This window comes from Mizuhopecten yessoensis, unplaced genomic scaffold (assembly GCF_002113885.1).
Source record: "Mizuhopecten yessoensis strain PY_sf001 unplaced genomic scaffold, ASM211388v2 scaffold5989, whole genome shotgun sequence".
NCBI lineage: Eukaryota > Metazoa > Mollusca > Bivalvia > Pectinida > Pectinidae > Mizuhopecten > Mizuhopecten yessoensis.
The window spans coordinates 572,412-600,164 of NW_018406324.1; the positions used below are offsets into that span (position 1 = coordinate 572,412).

Sequence of the window (27,753 nt, forward strand, 5' to 3'; positions counted from 1 at the left end):
TGTTTAGAATCAGAGGTGCTAGTTTCAAATCCTTTTTAGTCTGAAATCTGTATGCTTGATATTGAATAAGGTGGTTTTATTGTTTTTTGTCACTTTGAATAATATTTCTGTTCATGTTAAAAACGAAATCAACTCTCTGTATAAATATATCAGGTGACCGTTAAGGCCCATGGGCCTCTTGTTTACTATAACAGTGGACTTGTCACAAATGTTTGCGTTTTCCATCAGTCCATCTGTCTGTATAACAACTTGATTGATTTTAATTTGTATTTAATTCCATTACTTAAATACCAAGTCCAACAGTCGTCAAAATGTTTATATCTTAAGGAGTACTACACCATGTTATCAAATGTAGGTCACTGTGATCTATGTTTTTGGCTCCACCTACTTAGTGGTTAGCTCCATTCCAATCTTTTGATTTTACATTTAGCTCCTTTTCCATCAAGGAATATATATATATATATATATGGTAGATATTAAATATATAAGTCCTTGCGAAGGAAAATATAGAATAAAAACATAAATCCTTCAGATCGTATATATATATATATACCAGGTACCTTAAACAATTTCTAGCATATGATATTTAACAGAACCTTTGCTATTTCATTATAGAATGATTCAATGAATAACATTATACAGAGTAGGGAGAAAAAATGCCTTGAAAAGGAACACGTAAAGTTAATAGGGTACTTTACAAATTTTGAAATTCCAGTTGAAAATCTATAATTTAGTTTGCTAGCAGAGAAAATGATTCGCTACCAGGATCTGTGCTTCGATAATTCTATGCCTGCATCGTAACTAAGTCGTGGTGGAGTGACGGCATTTATTGGCAGTAATATCCAGTTTCCCTCGGAATGAGGACTTTAACTAGGACAAGGCGCAGAAGATTAATGGTGTGAGAGATTTACAGGCTAATATCACCTCAGAAAATTCAAGAATAATAAGATTTAAAAAAATAAGAACAGAGAACTTGAGAAAAACAAAGTGACAGTCATTTCGTTCAATCTGTTTTCAATTTGACTTTTATAAGATTGCACTTGAGAAAATACACCATGAACTAAAGTAGTTACTACATTTATATGTAGTAGGCTGTCTGGGTTAACCACCATAGTTGACATGGCACCCTGTAGTTAGAGAAAATGTCCCACCTCACATTGAGCAGAGTCACCTGTCAATCAAGGTCATACATGTTTTTCATGTTTTCTTCGTTGGGTCACAGATATATTAAGTATCTGTTAGGCAGGTAGTAGTAATGTTTATGTATTATTACAAGTGAGGAAAGTAACAGACCAGTTTTATCAACTCTTAACTCTTGGCATAATTCTATAATACCAAATTAAGCTTTGTGCAAAGCAGTACTGCATAAAACATGCTTATTTACTGCTGCTATGCGGTACTGTATTAAACATGCTTATTAGCATGATTATTTACTGCTGTTAGAAAGTACTGTATAAAACATGCTTATTTACTGCTGCTAGGCGGTATTGTATAAAACATGTTTATTTATTGCTGCGAGGCAGTCCTGTAAAAACAGCCTCTTCACTGCTATGCCTCTATGAGTGTATTTATGTCTTCATGCGTAGTAATTGCATTCATGGGTACAGATTGTGGATTTCAAATTTTAACCTAATATGACCCAGGAAGTAAGTACCCAGGCTTAGGGCTGGACCCCTAGGTCAATAATGGTAGCATGGGTGTGTTCATCTCTTCATGTTTAGCAATTTAATGTATGGTACATATGTACTAGGGTGGTTATCTCAACTGTTTCCAATATTTGACCCCATGTAGTAAGTCCCGAGGATCGAGCTGGACCCTGGGCCAATCCTGGTAGCATGATTGTCTTATGTAGCAGTTGAATATATGGTTATAGGGTGGGGAACTGAACTTTTTACATGACTTGGGGAGTAAGTACCAATGGTTGAGGTAATACCCCAGAACCAAACCTAAGGGCATGCATGTATTTGTCTCTCTGTGCCAAGCTACTGTATATATAGTTATAGGGTTGTGATCTCTACTGTTTTTAAGTTACGAACCAGGGATTAAGGCCCAATGGTTGGGGTTGGGCCCCTGGTCAACACCGTTAGTATAGATGTCTTCGCCTCTTCATGCCTAACAACTGTATGTCTGGTAATAAAGTAGATATCTCAACCGTTTCAATGTTATGACTTAATTTCCTATTTGACCCCATACAAGCTTAAGGCCAACGGACGGACGGACGACCCGCCACGGTAGGTGAACTAACTAGCTTATTTTGGTACGCTAGACTACACATAATATCCAGTAAAGCTATTTGCTTGTAGGTGGTATGTGCCGATTCCTACGAAAACAACTTCTCGTCAACAAAACAGATCATGAACACGATCAGCTCATCATTGTCTACGCACTATGACGTAAGTGAGGCTAGGTTGTTGATGTCCAGTGGAGCTGGCCCTCGATCGTACAGGGTCTCATTAACGCCACTGGTCCGGGCAGACTGACGTGCTCGTTAGTACGCTGCGTCCCTGGCTAATCACACGGTAGTGTTGTACAAACGAGGGCTGATTATCTCAAGCCTTTAATTAGTGCAGTCCTGGCTACTCGATGGCGTCTCCTTGCACGTCAGATGCATTCAGTCAATTGACAGACATTTTCAGTATATATTGGTGTTGTCATTTCCTTGCACTGTTTCGTTCCTTGTTATTCCATTTTCTGTTTGGAACTATACTAGTGGGTTATGGTCTATGCGCCCAATGTTTCCAAATATTTTTCGATTTCGATTATTTTCTCTTCGTTGTATTACTTTCCGTATCCAGATGTCGTTTGAAATATGGTTTATATTAAACCCCAACAAAACATTTAAATCATTACTCATCAATGTTATTATTTTTCTGATTTGTTCGGGTTTTGCGACCTCGCAACATATAGGTCATATGAAGACAATGCCCACATGATGATGGGGCTACTCAAGGGCCTGTTTAAAGTGCATTCTCACTGAAATGTCATAACCTGGACACGGTAGTATGACACTCCAATCGGTCATATTATTCAGACAACGAACTTATCGATGGGCGCAAGTGTTGTAATGAGGGCAGCCGATCAATTACATCTCCAGCACACACGCAGTCATACACAGGGAGATATTAGCCAGGTGGCATAGGACTAGTAGTTATCGCCTGATAAGGCAGCTCCTGCGAATTCCTCAAGAGTTGATTTGATTAATGTATATGCTAATAATTGTATATCTATATACTGTAAAGCGCTTTAGAGTGTCTTATGTTCGCTAGATAGGGCGCTATATCAAATGTTGTATATTATTATTTGTATCAATTTCAGTTTCTTCAGCAGAAGTTTCTAAACAGAAAATAAATGAAAATCCCGAACACTTGAGTCGTCTCATAGATTATGTATTTGGACACAGCAGTATCTAGAGATGCTTACCATCTACTGGCATGTGATTTCTGAAATACTTATGGATTCCGTGGAAGGCAAGGCTAGCTAATGGACAAAATAGAGCATGCTTACTTTCCGAGTGGGTTAAATAATAAACAGCTGGAAATCCAAACCAATGTCTGCATTACTTGACTCTGATGTCCAAACCACTCTCGACAATCTCCGTGAAAAGTATTGGTTGTGTCAGCAGATAAGTTACCTAATAGCTTGAATCTGGACTGAAAGCACCATACCATATTCTGCCCATCAACCGATAAACAACACCATAACATATTCTGCCCACCCCGCCGAAAAACAACACCATAACATATTCTGCCCACCCCGCCGATAAACAACACCATAACATATTCTGCCCACCCCACCGATAAACAACACCGTAACATATTCTGTCCACCTTACCGATAAACAACACCATAACATATTCTGCCCACCCCACCGAAAAACAACACCATAACATATTCTGCCCACCCGTCCGAAAAACGTTGTTTACACATGATCATAATTTCGAAGAAGGAAATACTAGGTAATCCTGTTTCTGTATTGAAATCTTTCTGATACAGATTAGTTGTAAGAAAGTAGACCTGCCTCGTTTGTATCGGATTCCGAAACAAGAAACTTTATAATCAACATAATATTGCCAGTCTCATCACCATTAAATTATGGTAAGTAAAGACGCATTGTGACGTTGTATATTTGAGAACTGGCATTAACAGAGTGTGGATTTTGAGTAACTCAAAATATCTTCATCAATCGTGAACATCTCTTCCTCAAAAATGTTTCTTTCATCAAAACATTGGATTTTTCTACATCTTTGACATTACCATACTAAATGAACGAATTCGTTCATTTATTATGAGAGCTTTCTTTTCCAGAAATGCGAAAGGTGTTGCAAACAACTGACTGAATACTTTTGGAGCACATTTTGTGATAAACACGAAAAGTAGTTGGTAGTTTGGATGAGAAAGTTCGGTTGCAAGATTTCCCGGGAGCTTATTGACTTACCAATAGGACAAGCTTCCTTTTTCAATGCCTACTTTTTGTTCTCAGATGAGGCTGTAGTTAGATAAGAGCTTATCAGGGTATGTAACAAAGACTTTGCCATATCCTTCCATTTCACTTTCATTAATAGGTATTCAGTTTGATGCTTAAGTGGGCCAAAATTAGGTCATACGGAATAAGGGCTCTTCCTTCCAAGTTTTTAATCAATCAGTTCCTGCATAGAAAATTGAGGGAGTTAGTGAAAAAGGGCGTAATATGATATTTTTTAGGTGATTATAGAACATCTGGAGCTGTGGTTTTCAAAATATTTATATGGTAGATACAACTACATACATATACATGCTTTTTTGCCACTGTATCGCATTTTATATAACCAATTTTTAGGGGTACGTATTACCGGCATATGTTTGTCCTGGCTATTTCCCGTATTTGTTCTCGATATCCAGGTGCCTGCTCCGAATTTCACAAAATCTGAATAGTTGTCGAATGCTGACAAACAAAGTTACAACGTAGAGTTTCGAGATATCATGGTAGGTAGAAACCATTGGCAAGATTTATGATTGCATTTATGATATCATTGCGAGCCATTCTTTTCCCATGTGAGATTTGAATGAATATCGATGCTTTTATGTGTCTTGTTTTGTTATCACTACCCTGGTTCTACTTTTGAGAACGTTCCATTACTTGGATTTGACCTAAATATACAAAACAGGTGTCATCGATGAATCATAATATTCATTATCTTCTGGGATATCCGGTCTTATTCTTCTCGGACTTTTTAAAGGGTATTCGGGTACAGCGGGAACCGTATCCATGAAACAGTTCTAATGCGCAAGCGTCGATTCTGTGCTCAAATCAACTTTCTTGTAACTCACTTAAATCATGTCAAACGATCAAAAGGTCAACTGTAAACATTGAAAGCAGTATTTGGCTTGAATTTTCTTAAATTCTTTTCCAAACATTAACAAAAAAGATCTGTTTACTAATTTAAAACCGGAACAAGAATATAGACTTGGGCGAAAATTCCATACTTGAGCATGAACACGGTTTCATGAATACGTGCCCGGCTCCTTGTATATATTTTGTCCTAGTTCCATCGATGTTATGTCAAATAACTAGTTCTTTTCAGAGTAAAGAGTACTGTAGAAACGAATCCTTTATGTCACTTCACGAGTTATTTGTGCTAAAGTAAATAGGTAAACACCATGCTGATCATTCACCGGTCCCTATTTATTTAAAAATGAAAAATATAAAGACAAAAAACTTCAATTAAATAAAATCCACCTTGATGAGATCTCCTTATGTGAATTACAAACAAATCATTTCTTTGAATATGGATCGCTGCAAAACGCCTCGTTGGAAATATGTTTTAGCAAAGACGTTTTATGTTTTAAACAAGTTTAACTGCATATTTCAGGGGTTTACTTTGTCTCACGGGAATTAAAACTCGTTCGGTTCAAACGGCTATCAGTAGATTGTAATTAAAAAGGAACATGATATCTTTGTCAGTTTATTTTCGTACAACTATAAATAATATGCTATCAAACAGTGTTTAGACACCGCCCTATTGGCGTTCGCTCAGAATATCAAGGAAGGCGAAAGTCAAGATTAGAAATGCGATCTTCTATATACTTAAAAATGCATCAATAATATTACAACTTCAAAAAGGAAGATACGTATCAATGAATGAATAAACAGCTGTTATTGCTGTCGAAGTCTACGATTTCATCTTTCATATAAATGTATGCCAACTTTTCTCTTGCGCAAACATTAAATTTGGATATTCTTACCGAAACATCCTATTTGAAAAAAACGCTTTCTTGAGCTATCGACGGCAAACTTTTTTTTCTCTCTTTTTTACATTCGGACAGTTGGAGTCTATATAAGTCTTTCGTCGTAGTGTGTTTAAGAGCGAGACCCTTTGATGTACCGGAACGGCGAACAGTACGGTAAGGTGATAATGGTATCCAGTATTTCTTTAATAAGAGTCATAAATTATTTAGAGATACGTTGAACATACGCAAAAGTGCATCGGCAGAATTTTTTGTTGTTGATAGACTTCGCCTTAACATTCCTTTAACTACAAGCATCCCAGTGATAGCGAATATTGCGACATTGATCTGAACTCCATATACTTTGAGAGATGTAACAATTGGCGATCAGATGTCGTTTATCAAGCCATCACAAATTCGGTCGTTCAACTATCTAGGCAGTGTTTTAGAGGATATATCGTCTTTCATTTTCAAAGTAATCCAATCATCTACAAACCAGTCACTTTATGTACTACGGACAAAGACGTCTAATATAACAATCTTGTCACTTAATGTACTAGAAACGAGGGCGTTTTAAAATTCATTCAGTTTATGTACTATATGCCTAAGACAGGAAGGCATCTCACAATCTAGTCACTTTATGGACTACATTCATGTACAGGGGCGTCTCCATATCCATTCTGTTGGAAACGAAGGCTCTCGAAATCCAGTAAGTTTTTGTATTGGAAACAAAGACGTTTCCAAAACCAGTTAGCTTTTGTACTAGAAACGAATGCGTCTCAAAACCTTGTCACTTCATGTACTAGGAACGAAGCTGGCTGGCTTAGCGAAGGTATCTTATACTCCAGTCACTTTGTGTAACAGGAATAAATATGACAGGGTTATCTTCTAGGGACGAACGTTGCTGGATTATTACAAGCGTACTTATTTTACGTACTCAGAATTTAGCGTTTTATCCACTTTTAAAAGATAAGCGCATTGGTGTATTGGAGCACCCCGAAATTAACAATCGAGAACAATATACAAGAACTTTAATCATTACTTGATTTGAAATACAATAACTATAGATTATTTGATTTGAAGTACGATAGCTATTGATTACTGGATTTGTTGTACAATTATTATAGATTATTTGATTTGAAGTACAACAATTATAGATTATTTGATTGGAAGTACAATAATTATAGATTATTTGATTGGAAGTACAATAATTATAGATTACTTGATTTGAAGTACAATAATTAGTGATTACTTGATTTAAAGGAAAATCGTTATTGATTATTTGATTTGAAGTACAATATTTATAGTTGCATGTTCTGAAGTACACCAGCTCTTGGTCATTAATTTGAAGCACATTAATCGCTAAAACAGGTAATCGGTAGACTTCTGGATGATTTACAGCCATGTAAGCACCTGTTGACCTCTGCTAAGTATTTTACAGGAATTGAAAATGTCTGGGGAATATTCACGTATTACTTTCAATGTAGATAAGTTTACATACCAACTGATAAAATATTTAAGGTTTTCAATATACGTCATCTTTCTCTAGTCTGGTTTAGAAACTCGTAGAGCTATAATCTAGAGGCTAGATGCTACCTACATAGACAAACAGGACAGTTACATCTATGATACATCGTGTACTGTACACGTAATATTGGTACTTAACTCGCGAAATAAATTGTATCGCTGGTTCGGGTTACCAAATACGTCATTATACATGTACAACTGTATGGACGCTGTATCTGTACTGATGTTGGGGTAGGATAACATTTCCGGCAGTTTTTATCGATATAGCCAGTCCTGATCTCAGACCTCGGCTCTATCTATATGTTCTATATAGGTACAATCTATTGTAAATACACAATTTATATCGAATACTTCATATTTAGTAACTCCATTTCGTTTGTGGCATACATGATACTATACACTAGTTAGGAAAGATGTTATCAAGGTAGGAAAAAACAGCTTTTTGAACTTATCTATAAACGTTCCATAAAGTGCGTGTGGTTTCAATTATTCGCACTATATATCAGTCGTAGATATGCGCCATACATTTTGAAAATAAAGATTATTCTATTGTGTGTGTACGCTAACACACCATCATATCTAGTGAGTTTATGAAATTATCTAAGATGAATTATTAGAAATAAAAGAAAAACGTTCGACATACAAACAAAACATTGTTTATTGTCTGATTAATGAGTGACTGATGTACACACTAATACCAAATTAAGGTCAAATGGACATGTTACTGTTTTATTAATCAATAAAAAGAAGATCCAATATTAACAAAAGGGGATCCAAAGCTCAAACAAACAACACTTTCAGTCACAGAGAAACACCTCATATTTCACAACACACCCGTCCGAAATTACATATCTCACTTTAGCTACCCATGTATGTCTTCCTCCATCCCTTCCTTACCCTTCCCTTTTATCACACTCCCTTACCTTACCCCATTTTCACCCTCCCTTAACCCTACCATATTATCACCCTTCCAATCCCTACCCTGTAATCACCCTCCCTTAACCCTACCCTATTATCACCCTCCCTATCCCTACCCTGTAATCACCCTCCCTTAACCCTATCCTAGTATCACCATCCCTATCCCTACCCTGTAATCACCCTTCCTATCTCTACCCTATTATCACCCTCCCTATCCCTACCCTGTAATCACCCTCCCGTAACCCTACCCTGTAATCACCCTCCCTTAACCCCCACCATATTATAACCCTCCCTTAACCCTACCCTATTATCCCCCTCCCTATCCCTACCCTGTAATCACCCTCCCTTAACCCTACCCTATTATCACCCACCCTATCCATACCCTGTAATCACCCTCACTTAACCTTACACTTTTATCACCCACCCTATCCCTACCCATTAATCACCCTCTCTTAACCCTACCCTATTATCACCCTCCCTATCCCTACCCTGTATTTACCCTCCCTTAACATTACCCTGTAATTTCCATCCCTAAACCCTACCCTATGATTAGCCTATCTAATCCTACGCTATTTCACATGTATTATAAACATTACAAAAGTAGGAACAATTCTCTGTAAAGAACCTCCGATCAGTGCTTTCCCCGAATATAAACAATTGTTAAGAACCATTTACTGTTAAAATCCGCTCATTTTTACAACCGAATCATAGACAGGAATATAATTATACATACACTTTACTTACAATATCTAATTACATACGATCGAGTTAAACAAATTATTCAACTTACAGGAATACATCTTTTGCGTCAACACTTTCTATGATTGAAATACCAACAATTCGATGATTTCAATATCTATATGACAATTCAAAACAAAATAGTGGGATAAGGCATGACCAAAATATAAAACACATCTAATCTTCTATCAACGATAACATTACATGGTGTTTTTTATGATACATAAACATTATATTTCACAACCATCATCATAAAAAAGAAATACGTGAATTGTACATAAACTGACTTAACTAAAAGACGGATGTATATATGTTTAATTTTATAGCTGCTAAATATAACTCAGTGTTATTTGTTGTGAATGCATTTCGACATTTCAGCATGACTTTCCATTGTTTTGTAGTAAATAGCGTATTTTATTAGATTTTACTGTATAGATTTCGCTTACAACAAGGAAGCTAAAGAATGACGTTATTGAAAATGAGAAAATAATAAATGTATTTAGAGATTGTTTATCTGGAATTATTTGGCACTTCAGTGTTAGGATGGTTTGTCGCCGTCCGAAACTCACTCGCTTTTTCAGTTAAGCAAAAAAGGAAAACCAAAATTTAAGAAATGTGTTCTGATAAAATCAAAAACTTAAAAAATCAAACGCTGTGAGAGGCAGTTTGGGATAATAGGATATCAAAAACGTAGCAGTTTTTCGAGAATACAATAAAACAAAAAAAATCTGTATGCAATTCACCTATAGCAGCTAAACTTTTAACAGGACGCGAGTCATACACAAAGCAGGAAACGTCTAACTTTCAGATCAAATGGTTTCAAGCCAGTTAACTGTATGTTTTACGACTTTTTCTTACGTTTTTATGTATGAATTTTTGTTTGTTGTTTTCCGTATCGGCTACATTTTCTGATTTTCTGTGTTAACGGTCTGGTAGACTTATTTCTGTTTGACATTTTACGTTTTGCAGTATTTCCTTAAATCAGAAATTGACCATGCAATACGAGAAACATCCACTTATATGCCGTCGCTCATAATGACACACCTTAGCTGAACACCAATGGTATAGTGTCTGGTAGCGTGCTGGTGTATCCTACCACTTACACGTAAACTACGGCCGTAGTGATATTGATCATAAATAACTCCCCATCTACGCCGAGTCGCTGGATAAAATAGCGCTAAAAACACATTTTCCGGTATATCTTGAAACGAAATTTCACAAAAAGCATTAAACATGAGTGGGTCTGGTGTGGTTTCGACATTATTTATAAAACCGCATGCAACTTTTATACACCTAGTCACTTCAAACAGCTAGCCAACCTACATAAGAAACAATTCAACGTTGCTCGTAAGTCAGTTTTTTCAACAGTAAATAACAACATCAATGTCTCAACGAAGATTTCGTGTCAACAATATTCAAAATTATTTTTTCACTGCTTTGTTTGGTTACGAAATTATAATTCATCTTGAAAATGGCTTCTTGCAAAATTATTTCCAAATGATCTTGCAATATCTACATATACAAAAGGTTTATGCAATCTTTATAATTCTTCTTTGTTAAGAGTTTAAACACTTACGTCCTCCAGACACAAGGTCTGTTTTGAATCTAATAGTTATTGATTAAAACCGGATATTTTAAGTTGTTTTTTAATCGAATGTTACCAGAAAACATCGGAAACATACCTCATAGGTTTAAGGCCGTACAAAGGAAGGTCCGAATGTGTTTTCAAAAAGATGCTCTTGGACTCAAAAGGATCATGGATTTGGAAAGTTTAAATATACAGTGTGTGTGATAACCCGTATGGAGTTTGTTAATTACAATGTTTGGGGGCCTTTGAAAAGTAAAATACACGTATGTATTTTTGTCAATAATTGCAAAGTTCCATTGCATGGCACCACCATGAACGAACACTTAGTGCTGCCGTTAAGCTACGAACGGTTGAACAGCGTCTTCTGGTTGGTTACATCTAATTTTTTAAATGGTTTATATTTTAAATCAGGCATGGAACAAATGGATTCATGGCTCTTCACTGCCATGTGATAATTTCAAGGCACACATATTTGCTGACGTCTTGTCTGCAATCTTACGGACACCATGACGTCACAATCCTGAGGTGTAACATTGATATCAATGTCGGTCACATTCTTGGCTTCGCTGTTCATAGTCTCTTCTAAAACTGTCAAACTGATTTTTCCAGTCCACAATATATCTGTTGCTCCATTCAGCAAATTGGACCTTCCATTGTTTTTCCAACTCTGACATGTCAGCTGAAAAGTAAAAACAAATTAGTACATGTGTGCAAATAATTTTATTCTATCTTGTTGTCTCGTAATAATGAAGACAAGACCATCCGTAAGTAGTGTGCTGGTTTACCGGTGTCTAGAGTACGAATTAAGGGCCCGTATTTATGGAACCCTTCATATGCTCAAGCTGGATTCTGGACTCACACCAGCTTTCTTGTAACTCACTTAAATCATGTCAAACGGTCAAAAAGTCAATTGTAAACATTAAAAACAGTATTCGGCTGTAAGTCTCTTCATTTTTTTCCAAATCATTGACAAAACAAGATTTGTTCATTAATTTATGAACTAAACAAGAAAATGGGCTTGAGTACAAAAAAAAATTATTCTTGAGCATAAGAAGCATGGATTTTATGCTCAAGCCTAATTTCTTGTACCGGTTATAAATGATAAAATAATCTTTTTTTTTGTCTATGATTTAGAAAACATTTGAAGGGTGTTAGAGTGGAACACTGTTTGTATTTTTTACAATTGACTTTGTGATCGTTTGACAATTTTTAAGTGGATAATAAAAAAGCCGGTTTGAAAATACGACAAGAATTTAAAAGGGATAATTTGTCCTATTAAACAATGAATTAATTTCAGGATTTACTTTAAAAAGAAAAATCCAATTCGGAACAAGGTCACTGAATACATTTTTAAACAAAGTTGAATTAAGGTTGGCTAGTTAATTATGATCAAAATACTTTCCTTCGGATCCCTGCCAACACAGTATGCTATTAAACTGTATACATTATAGATGCTATTCCAAAGCTTATTTCTAACATGAAACTACATTATTTCTATACGTTCATAACATTATATGGTAATAACAACTATAACATACGTATCATTACCATGACGTACCCTGCCTTGAAAGTGATTTTTTTTTTTAATATTTTCATCATGTTCCTAAGTAACAAAAACATTCATCATCTATAATGTTACAGTAAACCCAACATGACCTATTTAACGCATATACTAGTATAACTGTTCTAATAAAAACGGAATCACCAGACGATGAGATTTTTTTCATGTAGAAACTTTCACTGCCCCCATGATAGCGGTACTACGTACAGGGAGCTTTAGAAGTCTAATCATACATAAGGATACGTGTGCAGGTTTACTACTTTAGAAACACTCTACCAATTAATCTAATTTTGTTTTCAATTTACATCCCCAAACATGATTTTTTTTTAATTGCGTAAAGTATAATGATTGTTTCCAAATGTGATACAGCTTCAATTTCGTACATTTGGTTAAAATCTATTGTTATTAGTTCTGTAACACAACTATGTACTCATATATTAGACATATATACAATCTATATTTATGTAGTTCTTACATATAATGAAGTTAATTCATCTTTTAGATTTTGATAGATTTGGCTTTAAGAATATTATTAAAAAGTGTGTGATTCATTAATAATAAACGATGCTGCACTAAATATGATATTTGACCCGAAATGTTCGAAGACAGATTCATAGGCACGTCTCATGTACAGAATGCAATATGAATGTCGACGTTTCTGATTATGTATTTTAGTGTGGCTTATAGTTTCGTTGTCACAAACCCGGTTCTCGCTTGGAGGACCTGACATTATTTGTATTGTATTTGAGCAAGATTTTTTCGATTGATGTCGTCAATAAAACAGAATAGTTTGACTCTTCCGTGATATCTGTTTTCTTTTCTGTGAATTTCGACAAGTCTTAAAAAAACCATTTTCAATTTGTTCAATCGAATGTGAGTTCGAATATTTTCCTCTTTTTTTTTCTTTTTTTTTTCTGACTGGACGTCTATATAATTTAGACTAATTTATTACTGAATACATTTCATTAATATTGTTCTTAAGTGAACGCATGTTCCTAAATACATTAAACTGATATTATGTCTGTTTTACTTTCTTTAAATTTCGACAAATCTTTTTGTAAATCTCCTTTTTGTTCAATCGAATTCGAAAATTTTCCGGGTTTTGTTTTGTTTTGTTTCTGTCTGAATGTATAAATTGTTTGGAATTATATATGGATTTCATTGTTATAGTTCTTAAGGGAACTCATGTTCCTAAATACAATTAACTGATATTATAAGATTTCACTAGTTTTTTTACGACGTTTTCTAAACATTGTTTATTGTGCTGGCAGTCTGAAGACTTAGATGTCGCTGGATTTGTGTATTATATCTAAATGTGACCATCGAGTTCTCATTTGACGTCATTAGCACGTTACAATTCAATCCTAATGCCAAGACGTAGGTTAAGATATATACTTTGGAGCGACAAAGCACCAGAGGTATCTAAGTGGCGCAGTATATTAACTTGTGGCCAGGAGTAACTATGACAAATATACAGGAAAGGTTATACTGAACGTATTAATAGTGTTAGTAAGAAGCTGGTCAGTAATTAGCTGCTCACGTGACGTGACATGCCTTCGTATAATGCACAAGTAACATCAACAATGGAAAACAAATCAACTTTAGTAGACGTATTTTTTTTTATTAACTAACGTAAACATATGGTAACTATATTAGCTTTCGTCTAGGGTTTAAACTGACATCAACATTCCATTTATATTTCAATTTTAGTATATGCTATATAGCTGACAACGTATAAAATAAAACTCTGTATATACTGTTAAACGATTATATGTATCAACACTGAAACGAAAAGACAATGCATAACCATTAACTTTTAGTAGCTCTAGTATGTCGAAGAGAAAAAAAACAATACTAAAATCCCCTTTAATAATCAAATTGATCATTAAAACTAACTCTTTTTCAATGCGAAAAGAAAAGTTACAAATATGTTGTCACATAAAAATTAAATCGATAAATTATTCATTGGACTATTAGCGTTTAATGTTCAACCAGACAAATGCTACGTCATTGAGGAACTGAACCAATACTTCGTTATCGAGGAAAACCCATACTTCGCCATTTAACTGAACCCATACTACATTATTGCGGAACTGAACCATTATTACGTCAATAAGGAACTGAACCAATGCTAGGTTAAAAAGAAACATCAATTATTTATTTACAGCTTAACCTGTAACATAAGGTGTATTAGAAACAGCAGGGTGAGTGCTTCCTCGACCGTCAGCCTACCATACTGGTGTGTAATTATTTTGTCACAAAATGGAATGCAGATAAAACAAACAAAATAAAGATAAAATATTTAGTAAAACTGTTACCTGAAATCCTTTCCGGGTTGTCTATTAGTCAACTTTCAACAGCAAACAGCAAACATCGCGCGTTGTAAACAAAAACAAATCGCATAACATAACGACTTCGAGCAGCAACAGACACCTGGTTTAGTAACAACACGTATTAATGCTTTATATAGGTAAACTGAAACCATCTCGAATCTAACGTAAGCTGTTACTCTGGTGCGTCAGAATGTACGTTGATCCATTGAGATTTGTCAATATAAGCTTGTTAAGGAAATAATTATAAAAGATGACAACATTGATTAACGAGTGGAGCACAGCATGTATTAGATCCGAGAGAGTCACTTAACCTCATACATGCCTTTAATGGGCGACAGATCTGTTCGCTCCTGGTCTGTTTGCCCTTATTTCTCAGTTAACACGTTTGAACACTTACTTTAAGCATTGGAATGATGTATTATTTTCACACATTTCTTATGTCTTGAAATGAAACGAACCATAAACTGATATCTGGAAAAGAATGGCGAACAAGTGATGCTGCGAACAGATTCGTGATGACATTGAACTTTGGGGTGAAGACGAAGATTTCCATTATTTATCTAATTTTTATTTCATCTAAACAAACGAAAACAAATCAGGTTAGTAACGTAATGCATTATACACACACACATATATGTAAACAATTGTATCTATATATCACAGGTATCTTTCAGCAGGTATCGGTGTTATGATAACTCTGTTGTATAAACGAAACATTTCTGAAAAAAACCTTTATGACCATGAACGGTGAACCAAAGACAAACATAGGACTTCACCTATAAAAAATACAGCATGCCAAACATGTGTTACACTGCATCATACAGCTTTTTCTTCCTTCTATGACTCATCTGTGATGCTAGGGCCCGAACAGTTGGAAATTCAAATTAGTTTATATTATTGTTGAAACAGAAGGGAAGGTACGTAAAACCCCGTTAATATATGAATTTCAAAATCCAGGGGCTTACTGGTTAATTTCAAACTTACCCTATTTAAAAAGTCTATATGTATTTCTACGTGAGGTAAGGCATAAGTAGAACCAAGATTTCCGTACGGATGTGACAGTTCTTCAGATTTCACAGAGGTTCAACATTCTTTAGAATATAAACTATATCAATTACCAGTGTGTGTTACGTTCATCTTTCCTATATCAGGTTTTCGACTTTTCAGGTGGTTTAACGCTTACAGGACGCCTAGATGAGGGTGGTTTAGAAGTGTTTTGATAGGACGAAGAGGTAAATATATAGTTTCTATAGAAAATTGGACGTTTCAGGTGGTTCAATGTTTACAGGACGCCTAGATGAGAGTGGTTTATAAGTGTTTTGATAGGACGAAGAGGTAAAGATACAGTTTCTATAGAAAATTGGACTTTTCAGGTGGTTCAATGTTTACAGGACGCCTAGAAGAGAGTGGTTTATAAGTGTTTTGATAGGACGAAGAGGTAAAGATGAAATTTCTATAGAAAATTGGACGTTTCAGGTGGTTTAACGCTTACAGGACGCCTAGATGAGAATGGTTTATAAGTGTTTTGATAGGACGAAGAGGTAAATATATAGTTTCTATAGAAAATTAGACGTTTCAGGTGGTTCAATGTTTACAGGACCCCTAGATGAGAGTGGTTTATAAGTGTTTTGATAGGACGAAGAGGTAGATATATAATTTCTATAGAAAATTGGACTTTTCAGGTGGTTCAATGTTTACAGGACACCTAGAAGAGAGTGGTTTATAAGTGTTTTGATAGGACGAAGAGGTAAATATATAGTTTCTATAGAAAATTGGACTTTTTATAAGTGTTTTGATCGGACGAGGAGGTAATGATTTAAAACATTGAACCATAGCAACCCCTGTTGCTATGGTTCAATGTGTCTAGGACGCGAGCCGAAGGTCTGGTTTATATAGTATAGACAACATGGTTTGGTTTCGAAATGTTACAAAGTCATGGTAGCTTGTACAAGACTTCCAAAAACATTGTTTTTCTTCCTTCTTAATGGATATAAAACGTTTTCTGACGAGCCTGCTGCATCGATTCCAAAGCATAAAGACGCATTCTGACTTTGAAAATGAAAAAAAGGAGCTGGAGTCTAGATGTACATTATTACAATGTCAGTAGTGTACCTGGTTCACCTGAAATATCACATGTACAGTAACGGAAGACATCAACTACAGGAAAACTTCAGAAAAAGGCAATATGTATGACAAATCTGAATATATATCTGGAAATATTAATGGCTTTAGACTACCATTTTATAACCCGAGCACATATTTCAAACCCGCGTAATATATGGTCACGGGTGTCTTAAACTCCAAGGAAATATACTGCACTATTAGATAAGCTAATCTGTAATTATGGCAATGTGAGTGTTCGTGTAAAATAACTGTGTGATACTGTATCGGGTCAGCGTTAATCCCGCGTGTTGTGTGGCTGATGGCCGCGGGGGGTCGCCTGAGTTCAGTTGGGGATCTATGTATAGATATGTTTTTTTTTTATATGTGACATTGTTTGCAATCTTCATAAATGGAAAACAAAAAAGCTATTTATCAGTGATGACATATTTTCCTGCTGTGTAACTAGGCCAATACTATCTGACCTTTAACAGAACAACTAATCAATCATGACCATTAAACAACACGGTGGTTCTATTGCATACATTTATAAAGGCACCCAGGGTTAGTTGGTTTGTTTATTGTAGAGAGTTTAATGTCCTAACAACAGCTAAGGTCAGTTAATAAGGTGTCTGCATCTGTGTTGTGTATGCGTGGATGTGTGTTGACTGTTGTGTGTGCTGGAGGCAGGGTATTTTGGTGCAATTGCCTCCTTGCGATAACGTTGATCTGATGCCGACTTCATAGGTATATCTAACTGAAATACCATGCCGAAAGTACCCCACAATTAATCAGATTATTTAACCAAATACAAGTTATTCCTTGTTCATTCTATTTTTACAATTTTCTTTAAGTGACTTTAATAGCAATAATTTCAAAATCTAATCTTAATATATCTGCTCTCCGAATAACTTCGCTCAGAATGGGAGTTTGGCCTGAAAACAATGCCAACTGCATGCTGACAACCTTGTTGCAATAAGTTGCCATGTCTGTGTTTCGACGGCGTGATTGCACGTGACATTCACGGCCAGGTCGGTCAGAGCATAGTCAACCTACTGTTATGTTCACACTCGTGTGAGTTGTTACCAGTCAGAACCACAACTGACGTATATGGGTATATCATCTAAATGGAATCACAAATCGCAGTTAACCTAGTTGTGGAACACAAAATGGGATGATAAACTTGTGACATTCGCTAATGATTTCAATTAATAAACTTGCCTTAAATCCAGAAATCTGTTGTCAAATGCCATAATGAAAATATAGGCACTGGTATTAGTTTTTCTTTTTTTACAAAACCGTTCAAATTAAGAAATGGATTAAATCCTCCAACAGTGTAGGATTTTTTTCTGAAAAAAATTGAACGGAAGTTGAACAAAATGAAACAACATCAGCCAATATAAAATACTTGTAAGCTAACTACAGAACTCTCTGAGTGCACCCTGTTGTATGCTAGGGATCAGTCTCTGTTTAGTAGTTCATCTGCGCTTGATGGTATATGTGTACATGTTACTGAGCTAATCGGAGTCGATGCTTTCCATGTCGTTCTTTCTTGATCCAGTCTCTAGTCTAAGTGCATTTGACAATCGAGACCATAAGTACGGAGAATACACTTACCCCGGTTGATAAGATGATGTCCCGCAGTTGATTCACGTCCTAAGTACCTAAGTTGTTTTATTTTTATTTATTGCTTTACTTAACACTCTTTCTCACAAATGGTTACACTTTGGCGAATCCGTGCTTTGTGGACGACACTGTTTCCTGCCTGTCTGGCCTGACCGTGTGCGACTGTAAGGATTGGTATCTGTCTCGGTCCCACCGCCGCCACCAACAGATCTCCTTGATAGCTTATCGATGGCAGACGATCACACTCATGAAAATTTGTAAAGGAGTAGAGTAAGTGGGCCTCAATATCCCGACAAGGTGGCTCTCCATGGGTTTGATTAACACAACACACAACTTAAGGTCCTTCTTATTGAATTCAAAGACACCTAATGTGGCTATTGAGGGCTGCATATGGATACCCAGGAAATGGTGGTCAGCTGAGAGGCCACAGTAATGAAGTGACCAATAGTTCATGAATCAAGTAGGCACAGTCTAATGAACAGCATTTTAAACAGAACGATGGTTACAAATGTCAATTGCTGCCAAAACCATACTTGCAGATGGTCTATAGATATGGATAAGTTGTTGATTTCCATTAATTGTACAACTGACTGTAAATATTTGGCAGCAGGTGCCCGTTTCAACAATGTCACACTTAGCCAAGTCGCAAGTCTCATGTGGGCAATCGTAGTCGGATGATTTTAGTCAAAAAGAACACTCATAGACTATTCAATTGGCTACATTAGGCGACCAAGATAAACACAACTCCTCGAAAAAATATATCCTCTGAGCAGGAGCTGCCAAAAACTAATTAAGTCAAGTATACTCAATGGAAAAGAAAGATTTTGTTTCATTCGTATGATGAAACAATTACTATGAAAGGTGATAGGGACAGATTTCGTCCAATCATAGTATCCCTATTTTTCACACACATTAAGGTTTTAATCTCATTTATACCAGTGACATACAGAAAAAATCAATTTCATAAAGATTGTATCTTCCCTACGACAAAAACGTTACGATGGTTTTATTGTCACAAGAGACGATTTTCTGAGATTTTGCTTTTTATTCGTGAAATATACACGCGAATTCTTATTACAATATATCGTTATTGTTACGTTCTGGTCAATGATAAAAACAGCTTCGTGTATGATAATGTATTACATATTGCTATTCTCTACGTTAATTTCTACGTGGTTTCGTGCTCTTGAAAAATCATTTTATCTCGGGAAAAGAAAGGATTAAGGGGAAACAACAATAAAACAACAGTAAAGATCATCATGTTTACACGCAATTGCCTGGGAATGAGTGGAGTATGACGTGGAAACTCGAGCGCGAGGGGTAAATAGAACGTTTTATCTTAAGGTTATCTGATAAACATAATCCAAACCGATATGCTGTTCCATTGGGGAGGTATAAAGTAATATTTTTATTAATATACAGTGAATCATATGGTCTGCTCTTCACCGCGTTTCCAACGTTAACACACGCGTATGTATTTAATGGTTTCCCCGTGCATTGACAAAAATAGTGAACTCGAAAGTGATAAATTGTCGATACTTTTACGCGTACTTCCCACACGTGCAAAATATTAGACTTTGATATTGCAAAGACATTTACACAGGGAACTACACGTACAATGCATGGGTCATCATTCAGTCTGTGATGGTAGATAACATGGTAGCATTGAAGTGATAGCGAAGGAAATGTCGCTTGGAGTGAACATGAACTACTGATGTTATAGAAGTTGTTTATCTCTGTCGTCCAAATCGATCTGTGACTGATTGACACAAAATGGCCTTATCATGTAATACATCTGATGTCGATCATAAGAAATTCATAAAAAGATAATTTTTGTGCATATTCCCTAATATTTAAACAGTATTTTCGACATATTTGGACTTTATCCAACCTTTTGACCTCAAGCATCAACGACGGGACCTAGAAGGACAATCGAAACAACTGTATAATGCAGTGTAACTCTTTCATGCATACTATTCCGTCTTTGCGTATTGCAGAGTTATCTTCTCTTGGGATCAGGTATTGATTGTTACGTCATTGGTTTGTGTGAGAAAATTGCGTCGTTTTCTCAAAAGTTGATGACGTTACTCATCATACCTGCTCCCAAGAGAAGATAACTCTGCAATACGCAAAGACGGAATATCTATGTCTAAATTTCAAAGTTGCAATCAACTATGTGTGTATAACGATCCCCTTTCTTATATCATTTTCTGAACTTTTCAGATGGTTTAACGCTTACAGGAGGCCTAGTTGTGAGTGGTTGTAGGTGTTTTTGGTAGGACGAGAAGGTGAAGATATAGTTTCTATAGAAAATTGGACTTTTCAGATGGTTCAACGCTTACAGGGCGCCTAGTTGTGTGTGGTTCATAAATGTTTTGATAGGACGAGGAGGTAAAGATATAGTTTCTATAGAAAATTGGATTTTCAGGTTGTTCAGTGTTAACAGGACGCCTAGTTGAGAGTGGTTATAAGTGTTTTTGATAGGACGAGAAGGTGAAAATATGGTTTCTATAGCCATTTGGACTTTTCTGATAGGTCAATGTATTTAGGACGGTAGCTGAACGTTTGGTTTATAGACGTGTAGTTCAGACATCATATTTTAATTTAAAATTGTTACAAAGTACAAAAAACTTAAATTATACTTTGAAATTTACAAACATTTCAAGACGAAATATATGAAATGCCTAGTATTAATCAGTATAGATCTGTTAGGGTGACCCGGCTAATACCTAGTCGCTGAGTAAACTTGCACGGGTATGAAACGGCTAAAGAATCTTCGGGCTTTTCCCCAAGCACCTCTGATTAGATTCATTTAAAGACAAAGGACTGCATGTCGATCTAGCAATCAGCATCTAAGAGTCTATTCAATATATGGTAGTGATAATTTGATACCGTCCAATAAAGATTTACCATTCCTAGTGCGTATATGACTATCATACAGGAAGGGTTGATTGAAAGTACTCCTTGAAATCTAGGCCAATTAAATCAGCAGTTTCACAAGATGCACGTGCAATATCCTACACGTGTAATACCCTGGACGTGTAGCTCAATTTACATGTGACCACAATAGTTCGTTGTGAAGTCACGTCCTTTGACTACGCAGACACAATTAACTGTACAATCCTGATTATGAGAGTCAAGGACGGGCTAGATCGATGTGTCAGATTACTCCTTTTATGTACCAGCTGATATATACACCAGAGAGAACTTTACCCTCCTCAAGTCATAAACGCCCTATAGCTATATGTCCATATATTACGACAATGTCAAAGTGATAAACAAAATTACGAATTTTTCCTTTAAGTATCACGAAAATGATTTGTTCAATAACGTGTGAATGTACTTTTTCTAATTTTTATTGTAGAGAACTATATCTAACTGATGAATGAGTAAATAAGATGTCTGGCAGTAGTTGAAAAAGGCGAGAAATGTAAAATGTAGGAACTCCCATACGTACCTGTCGCCGTTACCAGTTTTGGTAGATATTCCCGCCAAAAAGCGCACTGCTTTATCCTAGGCCCAGATCGGACGGATTGGGACTTGTCCAGATTATTCACTAGGTGAGTATCCAGGCGGAGGTATTTCCGTTCTGTGTGTGTGTGAATCGGCCACTCATTTAATGGCGCATGATTTGGTTCTATATTGGGATCCCTGTAAACAAATTAAAGTAAATCATTCAACGACAAACAAGTTTCCGAACAACAGGAGGAAATCACCTTTATATATATATTCATCAATTCACAATTGATTGTTTTTTCGGGGGGGGGGGGGGGGGGGGCACATACTTTATATTGTCATCAATATTTAACATCATTACATAAGGTCAACACACAAGGTCAAAACACAAGGTCATCAATCAAACATGATCAAATTGCATACACCACAAAAATATTTCACGGTGCACATACGGCATAATACTATCGAATACTGCAATATATTTGTGGGATATAAATTCTACCTACTCCTATATAATAACTTACTTCGTAATTTCTTATAGAACACGATATACTTGTTAGCATTTATTTGCGAGAATACTCAATCGTGAATTAGAATATCGACCAAATATTATTCCGACAAATACAGACGAAGGAAAAGTTTTATTTAGTTGTTCATCTAAAAAATTCTATCACTGGATACAGTCATAAGAAATATATGCATTTGTGACATATAGAGGTTCTAAACGAGTGATGGTTGGTTATCATGTTTATCTAGCACGAGTTCATTTTCAAATTGTATAAAGACTACAAATGGTTAACAGAGTGTTCTTTATAATTTGAAAACTGACTAATGAGACTAAGATTAACAAGATACTCGACCATTACGTGTTTCGGGGCTTTTTTATTCAATAGCGTTAAGATATTATATTAAGAAAAGCACGTTTCTCTGGTTCCGATAGGGGAAATTTTGACGTCACAATGGAAGACGAGGTCGTAAAGCATTGTTACGTGACGTCATAAGTAAAAAACTGGCCAACGAAATAACGTCCAAGGTGTTACCCACTAGTGGGTAACCAAAACAGTCTTACAACTCCTAGTAGGTGTATTTGACGTTATTGAAGTAAGAAAACCTATAGTGGTTATTTAAGACATTTGTGTTTGCAAAACATATTCTCGTGCAAACTTATTGCTTTCAAAACAGACACACGAACAGGACATTACAACACTAACATGTGAAGACGACGGAATCAGCATCATTGTTAAAATGAGTCCATCACCCAACTCGTTGCATCGGCAATAGACCAGAAACACAACAGGAACAATGTGAGAAAAGCATAAATGGTAGACATGGAAAAACAGGAAACAATGGTCAGAATGGCGACAGTGCAGTCGTTACTTTAATGGAGACGGTGAGAGTTAGGGAGAGCGTTATACATGTTAACAGACTGTATACTAGACCTCAGTGATATTATCCAAAACCTATCAGAAAGCTAGCATGGTCTACAGAGGAAACATGTGGGGTAGAGGTACCACCGTGTAAAAGTGACCGCTATCGCACACATCTGACTGGAAGCACCGCCAATGACTTCGTCTGCCTAACACTAACAACAGATCAGGATGGATGGTTGACTATCTCCCATTAAACCAGGGTTAGGCAAGTCTTTGCTTCCGTTGGTAAGGTTTTCACGGCTGTAACAGCTGTTCGCACATAGTGATTTACAATTTTCTTGTTTATTATCACCGATTGGCGTTTTAAGCTTCCTGTCAAACATATTGGATCCAGGATTATGTATGTATACGAGCGAACTTTAATATTTCTTTTACAGAATATGTTTGAAATATTATCAAGATAGCCAACTGTTTCTCCAACATTTAAACGACGATGAATGATGAACTTCAAGAAGATCTATGACTGTAATCGACCTTACAGCACGCCCATGAGTAATAAGCATTTTGTTTATAGATATTAATCGATCTTTCATTAGTTATAGGATATCGGTATATGTAGAAATGTATTTGATAGATGAAAAGATACTACCTTTATCCTCTCAAATCACATGTAGTCAATCCGAAAAAGCAGTAGGGTCACTCTAGTTCGAAAGTCGAAATATAAACAGGCCCATAGCAAAAAGTTACCAGAGTTGTATGTTTGATCCATTGGCTATTTATATAACAAAGGGACCTTATCACAGTGCGTATGGATACCTGACGACCGCATTACTCATTAGTTTATCATCCAGGAGAAAACCATCCTCATAGTAATTTTATTGTGTAACTTCAACGAAATATTTAGTTTGGTTTGTTTGTGTTATTCGTACTATTAACAGCTTTGGTCATTTAAGAACGTTCCAGGTTTTGGTGGTGAAGGAAAGCCGGAGTTTCCAGAGAAAAACCACCGACCTACGGTCAGTAACTGGCGACTGCCCCATGTAGGTCTAGAACCCGCAAACCGTGGTGGAGGGCTAGTGCCTAGTGGTAGTAGATTGTCAAACGCCTTAACCACTTGGTCAACTAAATACTGACTGTATAGCGAGATACATTTAATATATAGGTTAAATCACTGGCTGGATTTTTCGCACAACCAAACTGCTGATGATCGTGAAAAGGATACTTGAGTAGTAGTAGAACCAGACTTGTGGCTGTAGAATTGGACAAGTAGACTCGTGGCTGAGGAACCGGACAACCAGGCATGTGGCTGAGTAATTGGACAATCAGACTCATGGGTGGGTAATTGGAAGACAAGACTTGTGGCTGAAGAATTGGACCACCAGACTCGTGGCTGAAGAATTGGACAATCAGACTCGTGACTGAGTAATTGGACAATCAGACTCGTGGCTGAAGAATTGGACGACTAGATTCGTGGGTGAAGAATTGGACAGTCAGACTCGTGGCTGAAGAATTGGCCAACCAGACTCGCGGCTGAGGAATTGGACAACCAGGCATGTGGCTGAGTAATTGGACAATCAGACTCATGGGTGGGTAATTGGAAAACAAGACTTGTGGCTGAAGAATTGGACCACCAGACTCGTGGCTGAAGAATTGGACAATTAGACTCGTGGATGAAGAATTTGACAATCAGTATCGTGGCTGAGTAATTGGAAAACCAGATTCGTGGCTGGGAAATTGGACAACTAGACTCGTGGCTGAAGAATTGGACAACAAACCTCGTTGCGCACGAATTGGACAACAAGACTCGTGGCTGAAGAATTGGACAACTAGACTCGTGACTGAAGAATTGGACAACCAGACTCGTGGCTGAGGAATTCGACAACCAGACTCGTGGCTGAAGAATTGGACAACCAGACTCGCGGCTGAGGATGTGGACAACCAGGCATGTGGCTGAATAATTGGACAATCAGACTCATGTTTGGGTAATTGGAAAACAAGACTTGTGGCTGAAGAATTGGACCACCAGACTCGTGGCTGAAGAATTGGACAATCAGTATCGTGGCTGAGTAATTGGACAACCAGATTCGTGGCTGGGAAATTGGACAACTAGACTCGTGGCTGACGAATTGGACAACCAGACTCGTTGCGCACGAATTGGACAACATGACTCGTGGCTGAAGAATTGGACAACTAGACTCGTGACTGAAGAATTGGACCACCAGACTCGTGGCTGAAGAATTCGACAACCAGACTCGTGGCTGAAGAATTCGACAACCAAACTCGTGGCTGAAAATTTCGAAAACCAGACTTGTAACTCCTTGCTAGCGACACAACAAAAAGACTGGAGGCAGCTGGATAGTGACACAATGCACAGACTTTTGGTGGATGCATAGTTTTACAGCCAGATTGATACTAGCTAAATAAAACTTGAATGGAATGGTTTTGTGGTTTATTCATAATGTATGCTTTATACACATTTAGAGTGTGACCATGACTTTATCAACGGCAAACGCTTTGTCGTTTAACATCTTAATTCAATCGTTAAAAGGAAGAAAAGCATCCAATACAATTAATCATAGAATACAATTTTGAGATTTGTTTTTGTATAGTTGTTGTTTTTATTCATTTATTATTTTTTTGGTATTTTTGTTTTGTCATTTTGCTTTTATTTGATTCAGATTATAATTCTTTAATTTCATTGTTGTTCGTTCCAAGCATATAGTAATTCTGACATATGAATTTCGAGCGTGTCTTTATCTAACTCATTTTACAGTTGCACTGAAGAATTACAAAAAGAAGGATGAATATCAGAGGGAAAATTTTCAGATAACACAGATGGTAGGGTTCATTATGTAAATTACATATTGTCGGTAACCTTCGGTGGACGTTCGGGACTTGGTATCTAAATGCTACTAAAAATGAAGTAAACCCCCGAGGTTAACCGATTGGATCATACACTAACGCAAAACTGCATTTCCTATAACATAGCATTAGGGTCGTATACAATCTGGCGAGAATGAAATGTTCCGTTAGGTTATCATATGGACATCTGAAAGCAATCCTAGCAGTATGATTGACCTTTACACCACATTTTCGAAAACATGATAACTGCCAAACTCAAGTCGCTTTTCAATTTCCTTGGAATTTGAAATTGTACATGGATTAATTCACAGACAACCAAACTACAGATGAAAAAGATCAATTTTATTATGTAAATAAGTTCAAATTCCTAAGCACATGACTCTGTATAAGTCGTTGTTGATCTGATAAGGAAAGGTTTTTTTTAATTAGATTAAGTTTTATACCATGTACGAGTTGTATCTCGCAATGTCCTTTTACCACCACACCCAAAAACGCAAAAAAGCCAACCTAGAACGCCAGTAAATATTACAGTATACTTACATTACCATTGTACTTGACTTATATGAATCTATCAAAACTGTATTGCAACCATAGTCTCATGAATGCAATAGGAATTTAGTAGGTTACCCACTTCTGTTAATCAGTTCGTTAGGTTAATACATGATTTCGGAATGTGATGATTAGGATGGACACTCATTCCGACATTATTACATGAAGTACTAGTTTAATAGTAAAATACCTGTTGAACTATACCTGTAACACAACCAATATTTGATTCGATGCTGTAAACTGTGTTGAGGTATTGCTGTATAATGTGTTGAGGTATTATTGTATACTGTGTTTAGGTATTGCTGTATACTGTGATGAGGTTTTGCTGCATAATGTGTTGAGGTATTGCTGTATACTGTGTAGGTATGGCTGTATAATGTGTTGTGGTATTGTTGTATACTGTGATGAGGTATTGCTGTATAATGTATAAAGGCATGTCTGTATACTGTGTTGAGTTATTGCTGTATACTGTGTTGTGATATTGCTGTATACTGTCTTAAGGTTTTGCTGTAAACAGTGTTGATATATTGCTGTATTCTGTGTCGAGGTATTGCTGCTTACAGTGTAAAGGTTTTGCTGTATGCTGTGTTGTGGTATTGCTGTATACTGTGTGAAGGTATTGCTGTATACTGTGTTGATGTATTGCTGTATACTGTGTTGTGGTTTTGCTGTATACAGTGTTGAGGTATAGCTGTATGCTGTGTTGAGGTATAGCTGTATACTGTGTTGAGGTATAGCTGTATACTGTGATGAGGTATGGCTGTTTACTGTGTTGAGGTATTGCAGTATACTGTGTTGTGGTTTTGCTGTATACTGTGTCGAGGTATTGCTGCATACAGTGTTGAGGTTTTGCTGTATGCTGTGTTGTGGTATTGCTGTATACTGTGTGAAGGTATTGCTGTATACTGTGTTGAGGTATTGC

The 27,753-nt window shown here is 36.4% G+C and overlaps 1 protein-coding gene across 3 annotated transcripts in view; it reads right to left on the reverse strand.

Moving 5' to 3' along the window:
* The window catches only part of LOC110451406 (acetylcholinesterase-like), a 128,962-nt gene that overhangs the window by 17,780 nt on the left and 83,429 nt on the right, over positions 1 to 27,753 (reverse strand). For 2 of the 3 annotated variants that reach the window (XM_021499404.1, XM_021499403.1), the window contains exons 3-4: positions 22,052 to 22,245; positions 9,038 to 11,653 (exon numbers count right to left, since the gene is read on the reverse strand). In XM_021499404.1, the coding sequence (XP_021355079.1) occupies positions 11,514 to 11,653; positions 22,052 to 22,245 (334 nt within the window). In that variant the 3' untranslated portion in view covers positions 9,038 to 11,513. Of the gene's footprint in view, positions 1 to 9,037; positions 11,654 to 22,051; positions 22,246 to 27,753 lie in introns of those variants that run through there. The other variant, XM_021499405.1, reaches the window with a different exon arrangement.